Source organism: Triturus cristatus, chromosome 2_2 (genome assembly GCF_964204655.1).
Source record: "Triturus cristatus chromosome 2_2, aTriCri1.1, whole genome shotgun sequence".
Classification (NCBI taxonomy): Eukaryota; Metazoa; Chordata; class Amphibia; order Caudata; family Salamandridae; genus Triturus; species Triturus cristatus.
The window spans coordinates 1010429248-1010451352 of NC_140582.1; the positions used below are offsets into that span (position 1 = coordinate 1010429248).

The following is a 22105-nucleotide window of genomic DNA, read 5'->3' on the forward strand; positions in this document are numbered from 1 at the left end:
AATGAAATTATTCTCCAAGGATTACCTCATACCAAATGAATAGTTGTGGACCATTTCCAAAAAACAGAAGTCTGATGCAAAACAAAATTGTTTTAATAGCTTTCTAATCTTACCATTAGTTGACAGAAGGGAGTGGGCTGCATTTTGCTGAGGTAACCATTTAATCTTGTTTATCTTTTCTTCTATTTCCAAACTCTTTAGATAATCAAATTCCGGTTCGTGGCTCTGGAAAGTGCTGTAAACATTATACTCTCCCTGATTGCAAGGCTCATTTTTGCTCTGCAAAGAATAACAAGAAAAAACAACTCTTAATAATTGACTTACCTATATTAAAAAAGCACATTTATGAATAACTTGCCTTTTTTATCCAATCATCAGATTTCGCAATTAAACCGTGACAAATGAGCCCTGCATATTGTGTAAAAAGGGTCCTGAGATGAGTTTATGCCGGCTGGACACAGTAATTCCAGTTCCTGGCTTTATCTGTACAAATGAATGCATTCTGGGTGTTTTTGATGCAAAATAAAAACAATTGAACTATCAACCCAGGAAGCAACGATTTGTAAAAGAAAAGCCCAAAACTGGAAGCATGATGTCCACTTTTATGCTTCCGATTTTCAGGTATAAACAACACATTCAACTGTGGTCTTACTTGTGTCTTATTCTTAGGATATATCCAAAAAAGATGACCTGCTGCAAACACAGGGGCGTGGCTACCAGTGGTGCGGTTGTAGCAGTGGCAACGTGTCCCAACGTGGGAGGTGCCCCAGCTATATTTAGAGTTCTGAATGCTTTAAACACAGACCCTTCCTAGGACCTGGCACTGTGTTTACGTTTGGAGCAGAAAGGATGGTTGTAGGCTTTAAGCTAGAGAGGATAGAGGATATGGACATCCCCCGGCCCAGTTATAGTCATGATGGGTCTCGCCCTCTCTTGTGGCTGGATCAGCATGGAGAGTAGCCTACCAGCTCTTGCCCACTCTGAGTGCGCTGTGGTCAGGTACTCTTGCCTATCTAGTGCACACAGTTTTTCTAAAGTAGTCATGTGACTCTCGCTCATCAACAAGGCGGTGGTGTGCCTTTTCTAGCCATCAGATTTCCACCTCTAAGTCAACTAGGTCCCTTTCTAAGGATGGGCGTACACCTACCACCTGTCAGATGCAGAATCCCCACATTAGAGCCTTGAGGGTATCCCATTCTATATGACTGTGGGTGGCCATGTGCCAATTGTGTTAGAACTAATCAAGTCAGCGAGAGGGTCCTGGAACATGGAATCCTGAAGATGAGACCCTGAGTTAGCAAGAGGGTCCTGGAACATGGGATCCTGTATGTGAGACCCTGAGTTACTGCATCAGTATGGTGAGGCACCTGTCTACCCCAAGAAGCACCCATGTGCAGTGGGTTGTGATCTGAAATCCTGTGGCTTAAGTATTCTGTGTGCACAGTAAATTCAGCTAGTCCCAATGAGCACATCAGTCAGTCTAGGCAGACATTCAATGCATGCACTGCAGAGTAGTAGCAGTACTTTATCTTATGTGGGTTTCGTTGCTGCCAGCAGTCACTAAGCCCCAGTGGTGCAGCCAGCTCCAGTGATCCTGGGCGTTTGCAAACTAAGTGAGTCTACCAGCAGGGGTGTAGACCTGTCCAGATCTATGTCCAGCATGCAATTATAGGCCCTTCCCATTATCATCAGGCTGTGTACATCGAGGCTCAGCATTGGGGCCAGGGTTTCATAGAACTGAGTTTGCCCCTTGTTTGGAGCATGGATACCCCCTATGTATTTATGTTGACTCCCAATGGCACGAATGGTATCCTTGGTCGCACTCATGTCAGGGCTCCTCAGGCAAAGGAGGAATATCCAGTAGCAAAGAATAGTTGTTCCTCCTTGTCTCTGCAACTTGGGCACCTACCTGTCCAGCAGATACGTTTCCTGCAGGAGGGCTACCTCTATGTCCCTGCATTTCAAAATCCCAGCATCTTGTGCCTTTTACTGGGCAAGCCAATCTCTTGCACATTCCAAGTGAGGAAAGTGTACTTGATTTCACCTCTCATCGCCTGCACGTTTCTCCATGTGGGGGTTCCATGGCCAATCCTCCCAGTGAGTTGGAGCTAGTGTCCCCCGCCACCCTCCCTCCACCAGCAAAATGTGTGTCTGCCCTAAGATGCCGATAGCAGTGTGACAATTGGGCTCGTCTGATAAAAACATAGCAACAACAACTAGTCTCAACTCCCACTCCCCAGGTTAGAGTGGCAACGGACACCCGTCCAATAGTCTCAAGAAAAGTAACCAACATAAACAACCACCCTGTATCATTCTGGTGGACGGGTTTGGTCTAGGTGGTATAGTAGCTGATTGGCAGTGTGGAGTAGCTGCTCCACCTACAGTCCAGCTCTGAAGTAGAAGAATAGGATATGGCCGTTCAATCTGCAGGATCCATCCTAGCACAACAATGCAGGGAGTCACTACAAGGCACAATGTCCCTCCGCACCTTGCCCGTTGCCTCCCTGTGGTCCATGGTAATGTTCAGCTGCAGCAGATCATCACGCTTGTCCAGGCACAGTATCTCCATTGTCTATTGCTACTCACAGGTTGTTGACCATCCTAGGTGTGACCAGTGGTCTGGCTCCATGCGGGCACCGAAGCTCTTTCATATCCTCCCCATCAGAAGTGCAGTGTGTCGCACAATTGCTGTAGGAGGAGTGTTCCAGGGTTTGCAAATGAGTTTGCCATTTCTAATTCTTTCGCCTGCCCATGGTCCACCTCGGTCTGAGACAGTCTCCTCATTCTCCCCTCTGCTTTCCTCTCTTTCCTGCGCCAATATGGATGTGACGGCCTGCCCCGATCTCCAGCATCGGTACCCGCTTTGTGCTTCTCCAGTCAGTCCCAAGCTCTGGCTGGGGCATTGTAAAATAATGTGTGGTCATCCACTACTACCTTGAAGAGGGCAGGGAACAAGAGCATGTACTTGAGGCTGGCCTTCCACAGTTCCCAATTAACTGCCATGAAAGAGGTCTGTTGTAGCTGGACTACAAAGGTGTAACCTGGGAAGACCACAACAGGGGCGCCCCCAACATGGATATGTCCATACTCGCAGGCCTACTGTAGCACAAGGTCTCTGTCTCTGTAGTGGAGGATTCTCGCCACTGCCAGCCAAGCGGCTGCCCCTTGGGGGCGGGTGTGCCAGCACCGTATACACTTGTTCCAGGGCAAGGAAGAATGAGAGGCTCTGTGGGGGCCCCTCCTGGGACAGCCAGCTCCCAATAGGCACAGATGTCTCTTCCCTCCACTAGTTCCGTTAAGCCTGTCACATGGATGTTGTTGCTGCAGCTCCACCCCTCCGCATCGTCTGCTCTGCGGTGCAAGGTTTGTACATCTTTGGCCATCACAGTCACCTCCATTTTCAAGGCGAACATAGTTGGACCTAGTTCCTTCAGGGCATCCTCACCGCTTTTCACTCTGTCTGTAAGTTTGTGGTAACCCTCACGAAGGAAGCTAGGATCCAAGGAGACCTGATCTATCTTGTGTTTCAGGACCTCTCAGAAGTTATTGGCAGAGAGGATTTGGTCATGCTTTTCAACTGGGACTGCATCACTTTCTTGGACAGCGGATGTCTTTATCCCCTCTGGGGCCTCCAGCCATTTGGGCATCTCCATCTCTGTGTCTCCAAGGGTCCTCGTGCAGCCCATATGTGCTCTACAGCGGCACTAGTGCGAGTCTCGCATCAGGGGCCGTGGGCCAGTGGTGTATTATCTCCACAGGGGCTGGGGTGCTAAAGTATTCCATGTCCAAAAAACAATTCCTTAAGTTCTCGCCAGAGCTCCCATGCTATCGCCCACAGTCCATGGCAAAGTGGCCGCTTGACGTGCTCAGCGCATATGTGCCTCAGGGACTCGGGCCTAATGGGGTGCCCTCAGGGTTGGCCAGCTACTCCAGCACAAAGTGATCATCATTTAGTCCAGCGTTTGGGGCAGCAGGGAAACCACCCTCAACTCTCTGTGGTCCCTGTCCTGTGTCTTAACCAACAGCTTGCTGCAGGGGCCTCACTCTCCCAGCCTGGGTGTTAGTCTGGCTGCTGTGGTTCCATATCCAGCCGGGTACTTTCTCAGGTATGTTTCATGTGAGGGCAGACTGACGCAAATCAGGCCTCGTCCTCCGGAGGCCAACCCAGGCACTCATCCGGTATCTGACTCCCCACTAGGCCCCAGCATCTCACCATTTTCCTCTTGTGGGGGATTGGTCATCAGCTTCCACAGCTCTGTCAAGGCCAGCTACACTTCCTCGCCACACCTGCAGCTCTGGCAAAGCTCCTCACTCGGCCGCTTCAGCACCTGGGCTCCATCTAGGCTCTCTGTGCCCTGGGCCATGGTCTCCACTCTAAGCCTGCCTCCACCACTCTGGGTCCCAGGAACCCATGCCCCAGTTACTTCCATCTGCACAGTGGGGTCACGGGGCTCTGTCATTTCTTTGTACGGCATTGGTTCTCATGGGTTCCCTAAAATGAAACCTAACATTTTGAAGTAGCAGAGCGATTCTAAAACTCTTGATGAAATTGTGTAGAAAGTAAGTCAATGGAGAAAATATAACACTTTCATAAGATGTTTTTTCCCACATACAATATGAAATTTATTTTGATCTTGATGTTGTTTTTTATTTGCTATTATAACTTTGTCTAAAATGTAGATCAAACTCCTGCATAGCGTGCTTACATTTTTACCATATTTTTCTAAAACAGAAAATACAGCAAGTCAGAAGACTGCATATTTGTTGGGGAACAAATAGCAGTGGCTTAGATGCTAAATGAGTGAAAATGCCTTAGGTATTATTTCAAATCGTTTTGGAAATAAATAAAGCAAGGAAAAGTTTAAGAGATTTTTTTAGAGCAATAAGTAAATAATTAATAAACTCCCCTAGAAGTTTTTTAACTTACCTTTGCTGTTACAAAACCACATTATATAGCAGATCCTTTTCTCAGCAAAATGAGGGAACTATTTTCAAGAAATGTTTGCTATATAAAATGTCAGCAAATGAAATTTTTTCAGGCAACAGGTCTGACCACCTCCCTTTTCTTGCATTATTGATTTGCCCATTTCATATTCTGTGTTTCAATTGTTCCTTGTATCTCTCTAGTATTCCCACCATAGTAATTGCTCACCACTCAACTATCACTCAGTGGGTTTAATCTTGTCTTTGACCTTATATAGGCTTTGGGGCACTTGACCATCTTGCCGCTTTGCTCTACACACTTTTTCCATAATTTTAACTGTATCTGAATTTGAATCTGAATTTGAATTTGAACTGTATGTGACTGTGACTATTATTAAATCTGTTGCACTTTACTGACAGACCATAGAGGTCCTTTTAATTGAGGTCGAACCTTCCTTGGTCGGGGAGGCAGTTTCTCGTCAGGGAAGTGGAGGCTCTAACTTTCTCCACTTCCGGGCTGGGACGTTACAGTGGCGCCATCTTGGATAGTGCGCTCTCTAGTCGTCTTGCCCATAGGACTACAAAGGGGAGCCACGGCTAGACGCTCAGCGGAGGCGCGCAAAAAGGCACACCCAAGGCAAGAACCATCTTTGCCCGTCAGCGTCCCGGAAGTGCCCAGCGCCAGCCTTTATGCCGGTTCCCTATCAGCAGACAATCACTGAATCACTTTTGACAAGGCCTCTTTACTCCGCATGGCCCCCTCTAGGAAATGCTCTATCCTTTGGTCTCCGGTTCTTCCATGTGAAGAACTTACTTGTTCTAGTTGCGCCTGGACCCTTACTAGGCCTATTTCCTTCAGGACCCTACACATCCCAGACAAAGCAGAAAAATCGCAGAAACTGTTCAGGGCTGCCTTACTAAACACTAGATCACTCCAGAAACATGAGCTTCAAGTTTTTGATTTATTAAACGATGAAGAATTCGATGTGCTTTTTCTTACTGAAACCTGGCTCTCTGTAACGGCCAACCCCACACTGGCTTTGGCCATTCCCCCTAATTATAGAATTTTGAGAAAAGACCGCATAATAGGTAGAGGGGGCAGGAAGGCTTTAGTGTACAAAAAGGAGCACAAATGCTCATCCTTCGCTCTTGAGGGCCTTGAGGAGGTGGAGGCACTTGATTTCTGCCAGTCCCTCATGCCCAACCAGTCTCTGGCAGGGGTTCTTCTCTATCGTCCCCGGGCCCAGCCAGCAGTTGCCTGCACTCATTGGGGAGTGCTCTAGTTCTGTGGGCAATGAGGTATGCCCACTTCCTTGTGTTAGGTGACTTTAATGTCCGTTTGGATAATGCATCTGGACACGAAGCCAATGCTATTTTAGAAATCATGAGTCCTCTATCAATGAAACAGCAGGTCTTTGGCCCTACGCACCAAGCCGGTCATACTCTTCACCGGGTCTTTTCAAACTTGGACCTGGCGGTGTTTCAACCCACTCCCCCTTCCATGGTCTGACCTCATACCTTTTGCTTGGCCACAGACTAGCAACAGGCCACTTTTGAAGGACAACTCTCTATCTTACTATCATGTCGATCATAAGTTACAGCCGGATGATATTAATCGTGCTGTTACAATGAATATTCCAGCCCTCACGGGCTGTTTTGAAGAGGATCCCGCACACCTGTACAGTTGGATTCGGGAGACTGTTAACGCACTAGCTCCTAATAAAGAGAACTCTCAATCTAGATTACACCTGTCTGCTACCTGGTTAAACAATGAGCTTAGAGCAAGCAAGAAATGTTGCAAACAGCACGAAAGGGTATGGAGACGCAAGTACCATCCAGATGATAAAGCTAAATATAAGATTGCTCTGAAGAATTATCAAGGGAAGCTGTCCTTAGTTAAAAAGACTTGCTATGATATTAGGATCGAGGAAGCTGATAATAAAGCAAAGGAAATCTTTAAAATTGTTAACTCTTTCCTACGCCCCGATTTTACATCTAGAGTATGCACATCAATGGTTGAGTGGTGTGATGAACTTGATACTTTTTTGTATGAAAAAATCAAGACCATTCAGAACAGCTTCCAGAATAGCGCTCAAATTTCCAAACACAGGCCCCGATGTGTAAGGAATCTGCTTCCTTCTTCACGTCCCCCTCCCTAGACAAATTTACTCCCCTCTCTCTCGCTCAGTCACGAAGGCATTAAGGGGCCTAAAATCCGTCTCCCCACTCAACCCCTGCCCAACTACTGTGCTAACGATGACGATCCATTCTATCAACCCTACAGTGAACAACATATTTAACGCCTCGCTGGCAACGGATGTGGTTCCACTCGCTGGTAAAAGGTGAAATTGCCCTCACTGCTAAAAACATGGCAACTGATCCCAAGCAAGTGCCCTTTCAAAGATTCCGGAAAAGGAAGTTAATTACCAACTTTCCCACTACTTGGAAGATAATAAAATACAACATCCCAGCCAATCTGGCTTCATTGCAGCACGGAGACCGCGCTTCTTGAAGTGGTCAAACACGTAAGGAACACTCTAGATACCGGGGTCAAAGTCATTTTGATACTTCTGGACCTTATTGTGGCTTTCAACACCGTGCCCCACTTTAAGCTGCTTGAGCATCTTCATGAGATAGGGATCAGACACTCGGCCTTAAACTGGCTATCATCATTTCTAGATAAACGTACTCAGGAAATATGGCTTTAGCCTCACACCTAACAAGCCAGAACCCTGACTGTGGGTGTATGGCAGGGCTCGGCTCTCAGTCCCACCCTGTTTAATATATATCTGAAGCCCTTGGCTACTCTTGCTGAGTCCCTAGGTCCAAAAGTCTTCTCTTACGTGGATGACACTGAGCTTCTTTTTGCTTGTGAGAAGGGAAATGACTTAGATGGGAAGCGCATCTCTCAGTGTCTTGCCCAGGGTGTTTCATTGGCTGGACTTGCACCATTTGAAGTGCAATCTGGATAAAACCGAGATCGTGACTTTCGGAGACGTCCCTCACAATTTAGTGGAAACCTGCTGGACGAGTGATATGCCGCACTCAGGTTCCCCCCAACAGTGTGTAAAGAACTTAGGGATCAAAATTGATAACTTCCTCTCCTTCCAACGGCAGATTCAAGCCCTTGCTGGCTCCTACTTCAGCATGCTTCGCATGCTGAATTTATTTTTACCTCTTCTATCTGAGTCTGCCGGTAGAAAGGTGGTGCAGGCCCTGATCATGACAAGAATCGACTACGGGAATGCTCTTTACCTCGGTCTCCCTGACTATCTTCTCAACAGACTGCAGGTGGTGCCGAATTCAGCGGCCAGACTGCTACTCAGACTCCCACCTAGGTCTCACCTGGCCCCTCATTTGAGGGCCCTCCACTGGCTCTCTATAAAAAAGAGGGTGGTCTTTAAGGCTATGTTTCTAATGCATAAGGCCATACATGATACGGGCGCGGTTTATCGTTGAGAGTGGATCAGCTAATACATTTCAGCACGCACCCTGCACTCTTCCTCTGTGCGCCTTGCAAGAGTGCCCTGCATTAACCACCTTAGAATAAGCAGGAGATCCTTTCCCTATTTGGGTCCACTCACTGGAAGAAAATTCCATCCGATCTTCGTCTAGTACACAACCTAGACATCTTCAAGAGGAAACTAAAGACGTGGCTCTTCAAACAGTCAATCTAGGTACCCTGGTCGGTTGCCCACTGCCTGAGCGCCGGGTATCTGCGCGCTTTAGAAACCAGATTAACATAACATATATCACTCCACTGCCTTTTTGCAAGGTTGACATCATAGAAATACCATAAGCATAGATATTGCTTCCATGGATCCTTGCATATGCAAATGTATAGAATTTGCGCACTAAATGTTTTTTTCCATTTCCACTGATTCCTCTTTATTTCTCAGTTATTGTACCTACCTACCAAGCATTAGTCGGCGATGTCTTTACAGTGTATCACGTTAGAATGACAGCTTTGATTATTCAGAATTTTAGACATAAGTATCCTTTTCTTACAAACCGCATCTAAATTCACCAGTAATAATACTTAAAGACGAGGGATACTGTATTCCCTGATTGTGGTTTAAATTGAAAGGCTACTATTAAATTGAAGTCATCAGAGTGCCTTACAACTCAGGATTTTTCACATGTTCTGCGCCTGTGGCCACCGAGTCTAAATCTATAGTTCATGGAACACTGGCTTTGTTATTTATACAGAAACTAACATGTGCAGGGCAATTTGCCAGATGGCATACACCCTAAACCACAAACCATGCCAGTGAGTTTCTAGCAGCACCAATGGTAACCTGTAAATGTCTCCCAGTAGGAAAGAGATAGCACATGTAAACACGGGTTTGCATTGCACTAAATTCCACAGCAGTTTCATGGTACCAGGGTAGTGGCAGAGATATCAACGGGTACAAAAGGCCAATGAATCTGAAAGCTGAAGTAATAATAAAAGGTCTCCATGAAAAGGAACATTATCAGCGCGTTCCTGGTTTGCAATGGGAAGTCATGTGGAACATAAAACAGAACTGTCAATAAACGTTGATCTTTTTAGTTCTAAGTTGAAACATAGTGGCGAAATGTACCCATCTCAATTAGCAACTCATTTGAAAGGTTGCAAATAATGGAAATGATGTAGGCCTTCACTCCAAACAGGCAGAAACGGTCGATTTTTTTTGTGTGGGTTAAATACCCCAAAAATCGGAAAAGAAAAACAGGATAAAAATAGATGTAAGTGTTATCGATATAACTTTGTAAACAAGCATTTGAAATGCAATAGGTCTCGTATTTTCAAGAGTTTAAGCTATTGGCATTGTAAATGTCAATGCATTTTATCTATCTGTTGAGAAAATGAACATAGAAATAAAAGGCATTGTGATTTAGAATGTCAATAGCTTAAACTCTCGACCTCGACCTCAGTGAGGTGGTGGGGGCGGGCAAGTGGGAGGGGTGAGATGGTGTTGGGCATGGCACAGGAGATCCGGGAGTACGGAGTACTAGCCAATGGTAGCCGCATGCCTTTATGTGCAAAATGCACGCCTCCCCACTCCAGGCATGTGGCTGCCATCGGCTAGTACTCAGATAAAAAAAAGATGGAGAGCGCTATAGGGAAAGAGGACCACTGTGGCAAAGTAAACTAGCATTGGCATAGCCAATAGGTCTCGCCTTTGGGACCTTAGAAGTGTTTAGCCATGCAACAGTTGATGTTGTTGCACCAAGGATATTGTGCTGCATAACTAAATACTTATAAGGTCCTAAAAGCAAGACCTACTGCTATGCCAATGCGTGTTCAATCAATGTTTGTAGGATCTGAACAGCAGCAGCAGCATCACCGCCCCCTCCTGTCAGAGCCGAGCGCAGGAACAACAGAGCACATGGCTGGCAGCACACAATGAGCCGCGTGCACACATGCTAACCTCTGGAGCACGCACGGCGAAGGGCAGTGCACAAGCACATGTGCGTCTGTTCAAATGCGGATGGGGTGCTTATAATTTACTCAGCCACCTCGCTGTTTTTAAAGAGACAGACTAAAACGTTTTTTAGACTAGGCACACTGCCTTTTAAATAAGGTCGGTTGATATGCGTGTTCGAGGACACATTTTTGACACGTGGTCACTTTCTCGACAGTAGGTGCATCTTAAAGCCGCAAAGATATATCAAGGTATTGCTGATTGGGCATATTGTTTACTTGCTGCAAACGTCCTTGTTGGCATCCTTTTTTTAGGTCTCGCCTGACCCAGCGCATGCGCTGGTCTGGCGAGACTTATTGAGAGGGCTCCAAAAAGTACTACCAGGCCAGCCTAGAGCTACAGTGCATGTGCGCGGGCGCGCGCGCCGCGTTTTACCGCGATTACTTTCATTTTCGCGCTTTACCGCGATTACTTTTATTTTCGGATCGTGATCGCGAACGCGATCACTTTCACTTTCGCGACCGCATGGCCGCTTTGCATAGCCAATAGGTCTCGCTTTTGGGACCTTATAAGTATTTAGTTATGCAACTGTTGCATAGCTAAACACTTATAAGGTCCCAAAGGCGAGACCTATTGGCTATGCCAATGCTTGTTCCGATTGCTAATAGGTTGTTTTATATTTGTTATCTTATTTCTTGCTTTCTTGTACCCTTGCTGATCCCTTCGGGGCAACTCTGCGCTGAATAACATCCGCAAAATAAACATTATTGAGCGTGGGTTCTAACACATCCGCCGAAATTCACTTGTTCTTTGCAAAGCGTTGTTTTGCTTTTAGGGAGGGGGGAGACTGTGTGTCAGTGGACTGTCGCGCGAACCACAGAGGTAGTAAATGAAACAGGCAGTTAGTTGCCTTACTTTCTTTAAATTTCATTCCGAAAATGGAGCAAATGTTCTGTTTCTCGCTCACACCCATGTGTCAACTCTCAGCAAGCAAAACTATACATATAAAGAATACTATGTTCAGTTATAAAAAATAAAAATAAAAAGTTGAAGGCAAGGCCGAGCCCGAGACAGAAGTTGGTAAACACATGACGCCTTCCCGGCCAGGAATGCCAGCGATGCAGACAAAGAGCCCTGCGCACCTTAAAGTTAACGAAATTTGTCACCGACCCCCAGATGTTCTCTTAGCACACAATGAATGCTCGGCAGCTTCCTGGCATTGTAACCAGCCTCAAACCCACTCCCTGGCACTCAAACACAACTCACCTCGCCTAGCTTTCATCCTGCTCCGGACTTCAAAACTTTTCCCGGTCGGAAGGAACATAGAAACGGCGCGGACAAAGTTTAACTCACTGGAATCCGCCTGGCTTTGAAGAGGTTTCGTGCAGGCTTGTGGCGGAGCAGCAGGTGCCCTCTGCCAGGTCTCTGGGGTGCCCTGCTGTCGGTGCCTGCTGCACGGCAGTGGCGGGTCTCCTCTCAGGGCATCACATGTTGCGAGCAGCACCCCTCGGTCTCAGCCAGAATCTCTACCACTGTCCCCCTGGCTGTCAAAGGGTGGCACCGGTCTGGGGGCACATGGACATGCAGCAGCGCGCACACACCAGCCCCGGAGAGACGCCGCAACTCCAGACTCCGGGGTTGCTTTATTTTGTTTCCCTCTTGTTTGACAGCTGCCCTCTACTTCGCCTCCTTTCCCTGGCACGGTGAAACCGGATGAGTGCGCCCACCCCATGGAGGAGGGGAGAGCGCAGACAAGAAAGCAGAGGATGTTTCAGGCAGAAATGCAAAGAAGAAAAAAACAAGCTCTTTAAACCAGTAACAATGTTACAAGCGCGGCCGAAACGGACCGCGCTTGTGCAATTGAAGCTGCTCGCGATAACAAGAAACAAGCATTGGCCGCTAAAGCACTTAATGAGCCATGACGGCTGGTAGATAAGAAAGGCAGATGGCGTCTGGAGCCAAAGCTATGGAGAAGGGAGGGGGGAGCCATTAGATGCCAGCTGTGCACGTGCATGTGATCGTGCACTCAAGCTTTAGGCCAGCCAAAAGACTGTGGGTAGCACTTTGAAAATCCCACTTACAAAATATCTCGCACAGAGCAGCGCAAGCGCTAGCTCAGACGAGACCTAAAAATCAAAAATAATTAATACAGACGTTGGAAAAACGTCAATCTATGGGAAAGGGCGTCAAAGTCAGAAAAATGTCTCAAACTTACTGTGGGTCTTTTCTGAATGACTGCCTCCAACATTGGGTATACTTGTGACTGCATGCTTTCGTATTACCGTTCCGGCAGTCTTCTGCTGAAAATTGTATTGATAAGGTCTCTATGAAGTCGGAAGGGTTGTCTCAAAGAACTTGTTTAAAAGTTTTGAGCCTTAGAAAAGACCCTGTGACGGATGCTCTGATTGCAAGATTGACAGATGTTATTGAGGGTTTTACAGACCATAAATCTCTCAATGGGTGATAGTTTCAGGCCACGACGAGAAGGACTCCACAGCCTTGATTGGAGCCTGAGGTAGGACATGGCGACATGTTTGCTAAAGCTGGAGAAGCTTGGTGTGGAACTGTTTGTTGCCAGAACCTGGAAGCTCACTATTTGATTGGTCCAGAGCTTCTGTTGAGCCATGATCTATGGAGCTGGAGTCCCTAGCTTGCAGATTTTGCTGCATATGTTTTCAGACTGGGTCGCCAGATGACAAAGTTCCACTCAGTCCAGTGTCTGCAATTGTGTACTCACTCTCCTTCTTACTAGCTATGAAGAGGTCTTTGGACAGATAGTTTAAGCTCCAAGAAGACATAAACGTCTGGATCATCTATCTTCCTGGGCTTTTAATTCAACAGCACTCTGCTTTCTAGGCATTTTGAACTTTGCGCACCAGACATACATGGCATCAACAGCAGGCGCTAGCTCACTGTGCCATGTCACTCAGGAAGCTGACTTCCATATCCCTGAGTAGATAACTTTTCTACAAGGTTAGTGGTGCAGGTGAGAACAGCTTCTTCATTACTTGTGCCAAGATGCAAGGGATTCTCCTACCCACAATATTGTTGTGAAATGTGTTGGGACAGCTTGGCATTTGTACAGGGAATCACTATAACCCTCTTCGTATTTTTCTTAAGCCTTGTGCACCAACTCTTGTTTTTAAATAAAGGACCTTATTATGATGGCGACCACTTCCATTGCGGGATAGATACCGACCGACATTTAGTCGGCGGTTCCACCCTCCAAATAACGATCTGACAGCTGTATAGGCGGTCGGAAACATGCCGTTTTCTATTGTAGCTTGTGCAGCAGCCCAGAAAAGGGCCACATCGCCAAACCAAAATAGAAATAGGCATGTTTTAAACATCCATGCAAAGTGTGCTAGGCACAACGAGGTGCTTGGCACAGGGTCCATAGATGTTTGGGAGGGCACCATATGTGCCCCCCGAGCCAGATTGCAGTGGTCAATGGGGAACGGATGGCCTGCTAGGGGCCCCCAAAACCCCTTGCTGTCTGCCTGTACATGGCAGCCGGACGGCTTTAGAAAGTGTGGTATTTACAAGACTTCTTTGGGAATGTTAGTGGCTGCTAAACTCTCTCACACAGTGCTCTGGACTTCAGATCTAGTGTATATCCTCGGTGTCCAGCTCTTTTAGACATAAGAAACAACAAACTATAAAGACAGAAGGAGGAGAAACCACTCAATATGTTTGAAATCAATGTTCTGGTTCCCAAATTAACAATAGCTCATACTATCTAGGGCAGTTACTAATTATATGGTCATTATGTGTCTCCACCAAGTCAAACATTGTCAGAAAGTGTGTAGTTGGCTCTTCAATGTGTCTGTTAATCAACTGTCCCAGACAACTGATTGTAGTTTCGGGTGGCTTGGATAAAGTAATAGTTTTCAACCTCAGACAAGAAATTATTTTGGAAAAAGATTTTTTTAAAACACATTAAAGTCTAGGACTTGATATCTGTAACTCATTACCTCCCCAAACATGGTATGTACTACCCCCATACAAATTCTATTAAGCGCAAATCATTTTGTACACATTAAAGTGTTATGCAGCCTACTCACAATGTGATGGCACACGCAACACAAGAGGCTGTCAAGCCAAAATGATAGAAATATAAACATTTCTCCCTTGTCTACTTTCCAAGCAGTATATTCCCTGGAAGGAGCTATCCACAGGTGAAAAAGCCACTTCTGTTTTCGCTCTAATAGAGAATACATCATACATACCAACAGGTCGAACATTTGTCAGGCCACAGAGAGGGTGCACTGTGCAATCTATTACAAAGAAACATAGGGGCACTTAAAAAGGGAGCACCCAACCTAAACAGTAAGGCCCAGTACAATTACAATAATCAAACAAGCATTGGCATAGCCAATAGGTCTCGCCGTTGGGACCTTATAAGTGTTTAGCCATGCAACAGTTGATGTTGTTGCACCAAGGATATCGTGCTGGATAACTAAACACTTATAAGGTCCCAAAGGCGAGACCTATTGGCTACGCCATTGCTTGTTTGTTTTTCAGTCAGATCTTACTGCTATCCTCACCTGCAGTAAGGAAAGCTGAGGGGGTGGAGGGGTTGTCCTCAGATGCCAATGAAAGCTGTAAAATCATAAGTAAGTGGAGCTCATCTGGAAATCCATGGTAAGCAAATACTGGAAGCTGAATGGGCACAGAATGTTGTTTAGAAGATTTAATTTATTTTCTGTGTTTTGAATGGTGCCAAAAAGCCACCCTTACATCTCTTTTAGAACATATATCCTCATTTAGACCCCGATAAAAACTGAATGCTTAAAAAAACACCCCGAATCAAACAACTAACGTGTTATTTTCACCCAGTTAAAAAGCAAGCGCAAATAAATGGTGAATAATACGAAGAAATTGGGTTTCGCGCACTGAGGGATCCCTCCAGATGTTCACGGATACCCTCCAAAGGGATAGCAATTCTGAAAGTGGGGCAGCCGCATGAGAAATCCACCAGCCCTCTATAACTGAGCAGACACGTTATAAACTTTGTGGTCTCACAGTTCTGTTCTCTGTTGCGACTTTGCTCCTAACACTTGAAAAACTAAAACCTCGCAATAAGGCGATTCCAGAAGACCACTTTAACGAATTTGCTTGCAGGCTACGTGCGAGCAGACAATGGAAGACCTTGCTCAAGCCCCGAGGCCGTTAAGACTTAAGACAACAGCAATTAGCTGTGTAAACTGCTTGAGACGAGTGCTCTGGAAATGAGATCCGAAGAGATACTACATCCAAAATAATTTACCAGCGCGGAACGGCCTCCTTCAATCTCTGCTCATAATCCCGCAGGGATGCCACCGCACCACTGTAGCCCAACATCAGTCATAAATCACACAGATGGGCACAGCAGGGCACGGTAAAGCATTTCTGCTTGGCTGCTTCACAGCACAGATGGCACGTGTGAATGGCCATGACGCCTGGTGCGGCCGCCATTAGAAACGTTCACGTAGCAGTCAGACTAGTGCGTAGGCAAGAGCACGTCATGTTTATTAGAAAGGTGAAATAACAGAAGGCAAAGCGTGCACCATCTCATCCGAGCTTGTTTCCTGCTTCGGCCTCGATGTCACTTCTAAAGAAATATCGACTTGATCATCTGAAGTCTGGCTGCCATAGACGCTGAGTGCTTTCAGCTAAAAAACAAAAGCATAAACCTATTTCCACTAGGTTTTGGTGGTCATCAAGGCAGTGAAAAGCACACAGAGAGTAAACATAGCTGAAGAGGTCCTGTTCATTTTATTGCCAACTCACAAGCTCCACCGCATCAGATAGCTGTGAGAGGCTAAGTGAGGAAATGTGTTTCATCCGGTGATGTCACGCGTGATCAAAAGGAGCGTGATGTCACTCCGTAGCCCAGGGATTTTATTATGGGTCAGCTGATGTCCACGCTCCAAAGACAGGGTATGCACAATTGCCATCACAAGCACTGTGAGCAACAGCGTAAGGGGACGGAGGGGTTGTCCTCAGATGCCAATGAGAGCTGTAAAATCATTAGTAAGTGGAGCGCGGCCCGGAAATCCATGGACAGCCATTACCTTGCGGGAGCAAGCAGTGCCAGGTGTGATAATTGCAAACAGATGGTATCGCTGCTCGCTCCCACAAGGGAAACGCCAAACGTGCACGAGTGCAAATAGAGAACAGTGCAAAACATGCAAAAGTTTGAACAAAAGTCCTCAGCTATTCCAAGAGGACCCTCCTAAGCATCGCTTGAGCGCTGCGTAGGCGAGACCTAAAAAACATTGACCCACCAAAGGAAGTTCAGATAAATACATCACACAGATTGTGGCCAAGCAAGCATGATCTGCCTAGGATTAATTAAGGTATCATAGTCCATTGCACGAAAACAATTCTTAAGTGTGCTTAATTGGTTTGCTGTATTGGTAAAGGTGACAGAGATGAATTACTAGCAACTTTGGACATACCACTTACCACCCGGCATAGTGCCACAGACTGGGGTTAATAACATGGCATACAGGGCCCTTCAAACTATGCACAGTTTAACAGTCAGGACGACTAATGGCAGTGGCACTCACGGAAGCATAAGCTTAAGAGAAGGTTGATGTGACTAGAACAATGGATCACTCAATAAGGTTTCAAAGTTAAAAACTATCAACTGAAGTAACTAGCAGGGGAAATATGTTTTTGTGGTACTGCAGAGCTGACTGAAGTGGCAGGGACAAAAAACTCAGTATTTCAATGCTACAAACGATAACTAACAAAAATTAGAATGTTCAATCTCAACTTTTTTCTGGACAAATGAGACAGGCTAATAGAAACAATATTACACTAGCCCATTTCTGTCTGAGCTACAATCATGCAGAGAAATAGCAGGAAAAACACTATAGGTCGCCGAAATAAGACAAATCATAACCATGGGTACTGGTTCTTCTCTCTCTATTGTGAAGACAGAATACTTCCCTCTAATATTTGAACAATATTAGACCTGGGTGAAGCAAACTGTGGCATGGCTTGCATGTATTGTCCATTTTAGATTCAACTCCTTAAATGGAAATCTCTTTCTCCTGGTGCCCTTTGCCACACTCTTCTGCTAATGTGTGAATGTGCTTTGTGTATTCACGATAGGCACTGATGCCCTGTAGTCTGTACAGTTAGTTCCAGGGTTGTACATGAAGAACACGATTCCACTGTTTTCTTTCTTTCTGTGCTCATTTTAGCTAGACAAAACCAAAAGAGTTGCTCTGCCTCTCTGCAACAGTTGATGAGAACAGCGTTTCATTATATAAACAGCTTCCGTGCTAAGGCTTTTTGAGAGGAGCATTGCCATGCTAGGAATAATCAAGGAACCTCTGCAGACTGTGACTGAGATTCACCCCTGCTGACTCTGACCTACATCCTGCTAAGCAAGATAACCTGTGTACCACGACCTGCTTCCTGACACCCAAGACCAAGGTATGGGGGTTTGGCTATCCCAACTGATCTGGCAGAATGATGCTACTGTTATACTTTCTGTAGTACAGTGCAGTCACAGATAAGAGTAGGCAAACATTAGCAACAATTAACATGCTTCAATTGTTCCTATTGTTTACCATTCTAACAATGCTGATTACGGTAACATGCCTCATCTTTCTAATAATCACATCTCATGCCTTTTATGCAAGAATAAGATCACTTCAATAAATGTTTGAAAATGCATTGTGGTATTTTTTCTTGTCTCTACCTTGAGCGTGCGAGAGTGACAAACGAAAGGGTTAGATCTGTTTCCAAATCAAACAATGCTGAGTCCGTAGGCTCTGACGATGGGGGTGAGAGGAGCCATGTAGACGTTGAAGAGCGTAGGGCTGAATTCACACGAATTCCACTAATTCCTTGAGAATCAGAGTATCATCTACAAGGTTGCCAACAACATCTGTTACCCTGTTTGGTTTAGGGGTTGGATGTGGTACTGTGAGCTAGCAGAAACCCACCAACACTCATGGATAGTATCTGTAGACTAAGTCTTTATACGCAGTTCTGCTATATTTGAAGGAACTGTATAACATAACAATACCAACTCATGTACAGTGGTATGAACCCCACACAACCTCTGCTCCACACCGATTGCCTCCTGCCCTCAGGGTGGGGTGGAATGCAATAGGTTGCCTAGAGTTGGTACCATTGCTTTGGCAGGGAAATTCACTGTTTACCTTGAAAATACTGATTTCCCTTATAAAATCTGTAATGGTGCAATTATTTGAGAACGTATTTTGTCCAGTCTTGGTCACTTGTTATTAGATTTTTTTATTTAATAGACATGTCTATTACAAAGAGCACAGATGTTAGGTTGCAATGGTAGCTTCCTCAAGCACAAACATTTTTCGTCCTAGAGAAGTAGAGCAGCCTCCATCAGGAGTCTAAGCTCTGAGACTTTCTTTGTTGTAGAGAGATATCTAATTCGGGTACATTAACGTGGATTAATGTCACTAGCCACCAAATTGATTTGCTGTTTGAAAAAGAAGAGGAAATGAAGGTGAACAAGAATGGTAATGAATTAAAAAAACGACAGGAGGAAGAAAGGAAGGGCAATGGAAGAAGGAGGTTGAAAAGGAGGCTAGAAATTAAGGACATAAATCAATGTGGTGTAGAAAGAAAAACTAAGGGGGATTAGAAGGATGGTAAGAAAGGAAGAAAATCATTCATGCGAAGCAAAAAGAATGGAGAAGAGCATTAAAGAAGAGGGAATAAACAAAGAAGAATGAGAATAGGAGGGTGAAATTGATCAAGATGATTATGTGTTGATGGACGGAATCTGTATTGGCTAAATTGCCTACTTTTAAACTTGGGTTTATGCCCTTTTTACTGAGCTAGCCGTTGTGTGTTTATGGACAAGTGGCTTCTCATCCTGCAAAGGTATGTAAAATAGCTCCTGTAAACATCTGGAGGTAGTGCCTTTGAACAGTGGGAAATGAAAGGGTGCACCATCCCATGTATGTGGGGATGTTGTGGAAGGGTTGCTTACAGGAAAAGGTGTTTTTTAATTAGAGAACGAAATAAAGAGCTATACTGAAGAACACTTACTGTAGAGGTAGAAAAAGAATGATGCTTATAATTAACTTATAATTTTTAGGTTTCAGATTCAGACAGCTTTCACTATCTCTGGGGAGTCATTGTGATTCCAATACATAACATATACATAGAGTAGGCAGCTACAAAAAGGGCATATCACTTACTCTTTAACCCCTTGACCACTTTTTTGTCTTTTTTCATTTTAATTTATCTCTCTAACATAGTTATCCACCACGTTAGAAAGGTAAATTAAAATGGGCCATTGTGCACCATGACACATGCACACATGCCATGACTCATGCGCACTCATCAGGACACAGGCAGGAACATGCTTTGTGGTGCATGTGTTTGTCTTGTGACCATCATGGAATCCCTTTTCTTTATTTAACAACCCATTTCAAGATTGCCGGCCACACATGCACGTGTCTTGATGCATGCACATACATACAATTGGCAAAGCAATAGCTCAGCATTTTAGAGCTGAGATCTATTGGCTTTACCTTACTCCTTTAGGTATGTTTATTGTGTAACACAACATTTTGTAGGTGAAATAGAGGCGGTCTTTTCTTCACACTTGTTTTCACAAACACACAGTAATAACAACAGCCTTTAACACTTACATTTATAGCAGCACCCTTTGTTATTTTTTAGGTTTTGCTTGCACATTACTTGCGCTGTGCTTGTGAAATCTATTGTATTCAATATAAATCTTAAAAGGGGCTTACATCCAGCCCCATTGCCTTTCATTGGTTCCTGTGCTTGCCAGTTACTTTCCCTCCGTTGGTTCTATTGGCTGTAGCATACTGTTTCCTGTTGTTCCTCATGTTGTTCCATGTGTGTTTCTCTTCTCAGTGTCCCGTCGTGCAAGTACTGTTTTCATCCGCTTTTGGGAATTTAAAAAAATGTTTTGCCTGGACAGAGTTTGCGCTGTGCTCGTTTACATAATCTCCCCTACACAGTGCTTGTGCTGTGTTTGTTTCTTTCTGCAGCTTGCCTTGTATTGTCAGTGCCTTCTGGCTTTCGGTGCTCGGCAAAATGTGCAGCGTTTTTGTGGTGTCTTTGGTCTCAGCATTTACCTCAGATTTAACAAACATCCGGGTGAATTGGCAGTGAAAACAAGACTTCAGGTACATCAAATTGTTGTGGGCCTAGTGATTTATATATTTTTATATTGCATGGTCGGCTTTTGTTGTTGCACAGATATTAGTAATTAGTGACACAGTTTCTATGATTTATGGGTTTCAAGCAATGTGACGGCTACAAAATTTTTCCACAAATTAATAAAATTGCATAGTGTGTATTATGTTATGGTACAGGCATGTTATCTTATAGCGCACCGCAAACTATTTGTACAGTTTCAGAGCACTAATTGAGTGCACAAGCCTTTCCAATATGGCTTCAAGGATTCCACCGCAGACTTACATCTGATTCAGTTTGGAAGGAAGAGCTGAGGGTGCTTTTTGTCTTAGCACGCATTTCAAGCGTGCTTGTGAGCCGACTCCATCCCTGTTCCTCAGTTCCAAGGTCGGCAGTTCTGGTTGTTGGAGCCTAAACTCAAGCAGGGACGAAAGTGGTGCATTTAGTGTTGTATGTTTTTGTGCGCATCATGTGCTATTATTCAGTGTTATTTTTGGTAATGCGTCTCAGTGACTGGTAAAAAGGATCTGCTTCGTGGAGATCCAGTATAGATACGCAGTTCGATTGTAGCCATTTCAGCAGTGGCTGGTGTACGTTCTTTGCACTCGCTGCCCCTAATTGTGACTGGGGCATGGTGGCATCTGCTTTCAACTCAGACAGCTTTGAAGTTTTGAAGTACAGTGGTCACTTTTGGTGCCCAGCACTCACCACCTCCATGTTCTCTTCTGAAGTCACGTTATTAATTAGGTCATAAGAGATGAAGGCATAAAGAAGGAAGAGGGGTGATGTAGTCCAATGGAATCAGGAATGGGTTCCCCAGTCCTCATCTTTTAAGAAATATTTTAACCACCTCTTTCTACAAATCTCATTATGTCTACTTTAGTATCAAATGTACCTCTCACTTGAGCAAGTAAAAAATGACAAGCCTCCGAATGGATGTTCTTGCTGTTGCTGACGTATCTGAGGACAGATAAAAATAGGAATATCTTTTTCAGAGCTCTCTCAGGGATTATTGTCTGCTTGTAATATTGATTGGAAGTTTGTCTCTAACCCGCGCTGTATTGATTGCAGTACCAGGACAGAGAGAACAAACCTATAATACTCTATGTGATACCCTTCTCTAAGCTGTACAATAACCTAAAAAGCGTATATTCAGACATTGGCATTTGCAATGCTTTTGGCAATTGTTTAGCCTACAATCTACCACTGGTGCAGAATCGCAGGCTTTCTGAGAAATGTTTTCAAGGTTTTAAACATACCGAGGAGGAGATGTGGCCTAACGGCCACAGCTATTGGCTTTAGAACTGTGGAACTAGGTTTGACCCCGGCGTCTGCTCAATATCCTGTGATTCTGGGCAAATCGCTTAATCTTCCGGCCCCAAAAAAAAAAACATGTGGACCATGTTTAAAGTAATCTTGTGCTCATTTAAAGCAGTCCAATGCCCTGCTAACAATGAAAAAATACTCTGGTGGTATGGCCACTGATAATCAAGACATTTTGGAATCAAAAGGAGCAAAATTCTGGTACCCAGCCTGAAGTCTCCCATCAGTGTTTCATCACATGGAGCATCAACGCTGATGTAGTAAGGAATGAAGTCGGCCGAAACAAAACT

At 44.9% G+C, this 22105-nt stretch overlaps 1 protein-coding gene across 2 annotated transcripts in view; it reads right to left on the bottom strand.

The window, feature by feature from the left end:
• PPP2R2C (protein phosphatase 2 regulatory subunit Bgamma) overlaps positions 1-22105 on the bottom strand; it is a 577160-nt gene that overhangs the window by 327776 nt on the left and 227279 nt on the right. For both annotated transcript variants that reach the window (XM_085642445.1, XM_085642444.1), the window contains one exon: positions 114-279. In XM_085642445.1, the coding sequence (XP_085498571.1) occupies positions 114-279 (166 nt within the window). The remainder of the gene's footprint in view (positions 1-113; positions 280-22105) is intronic.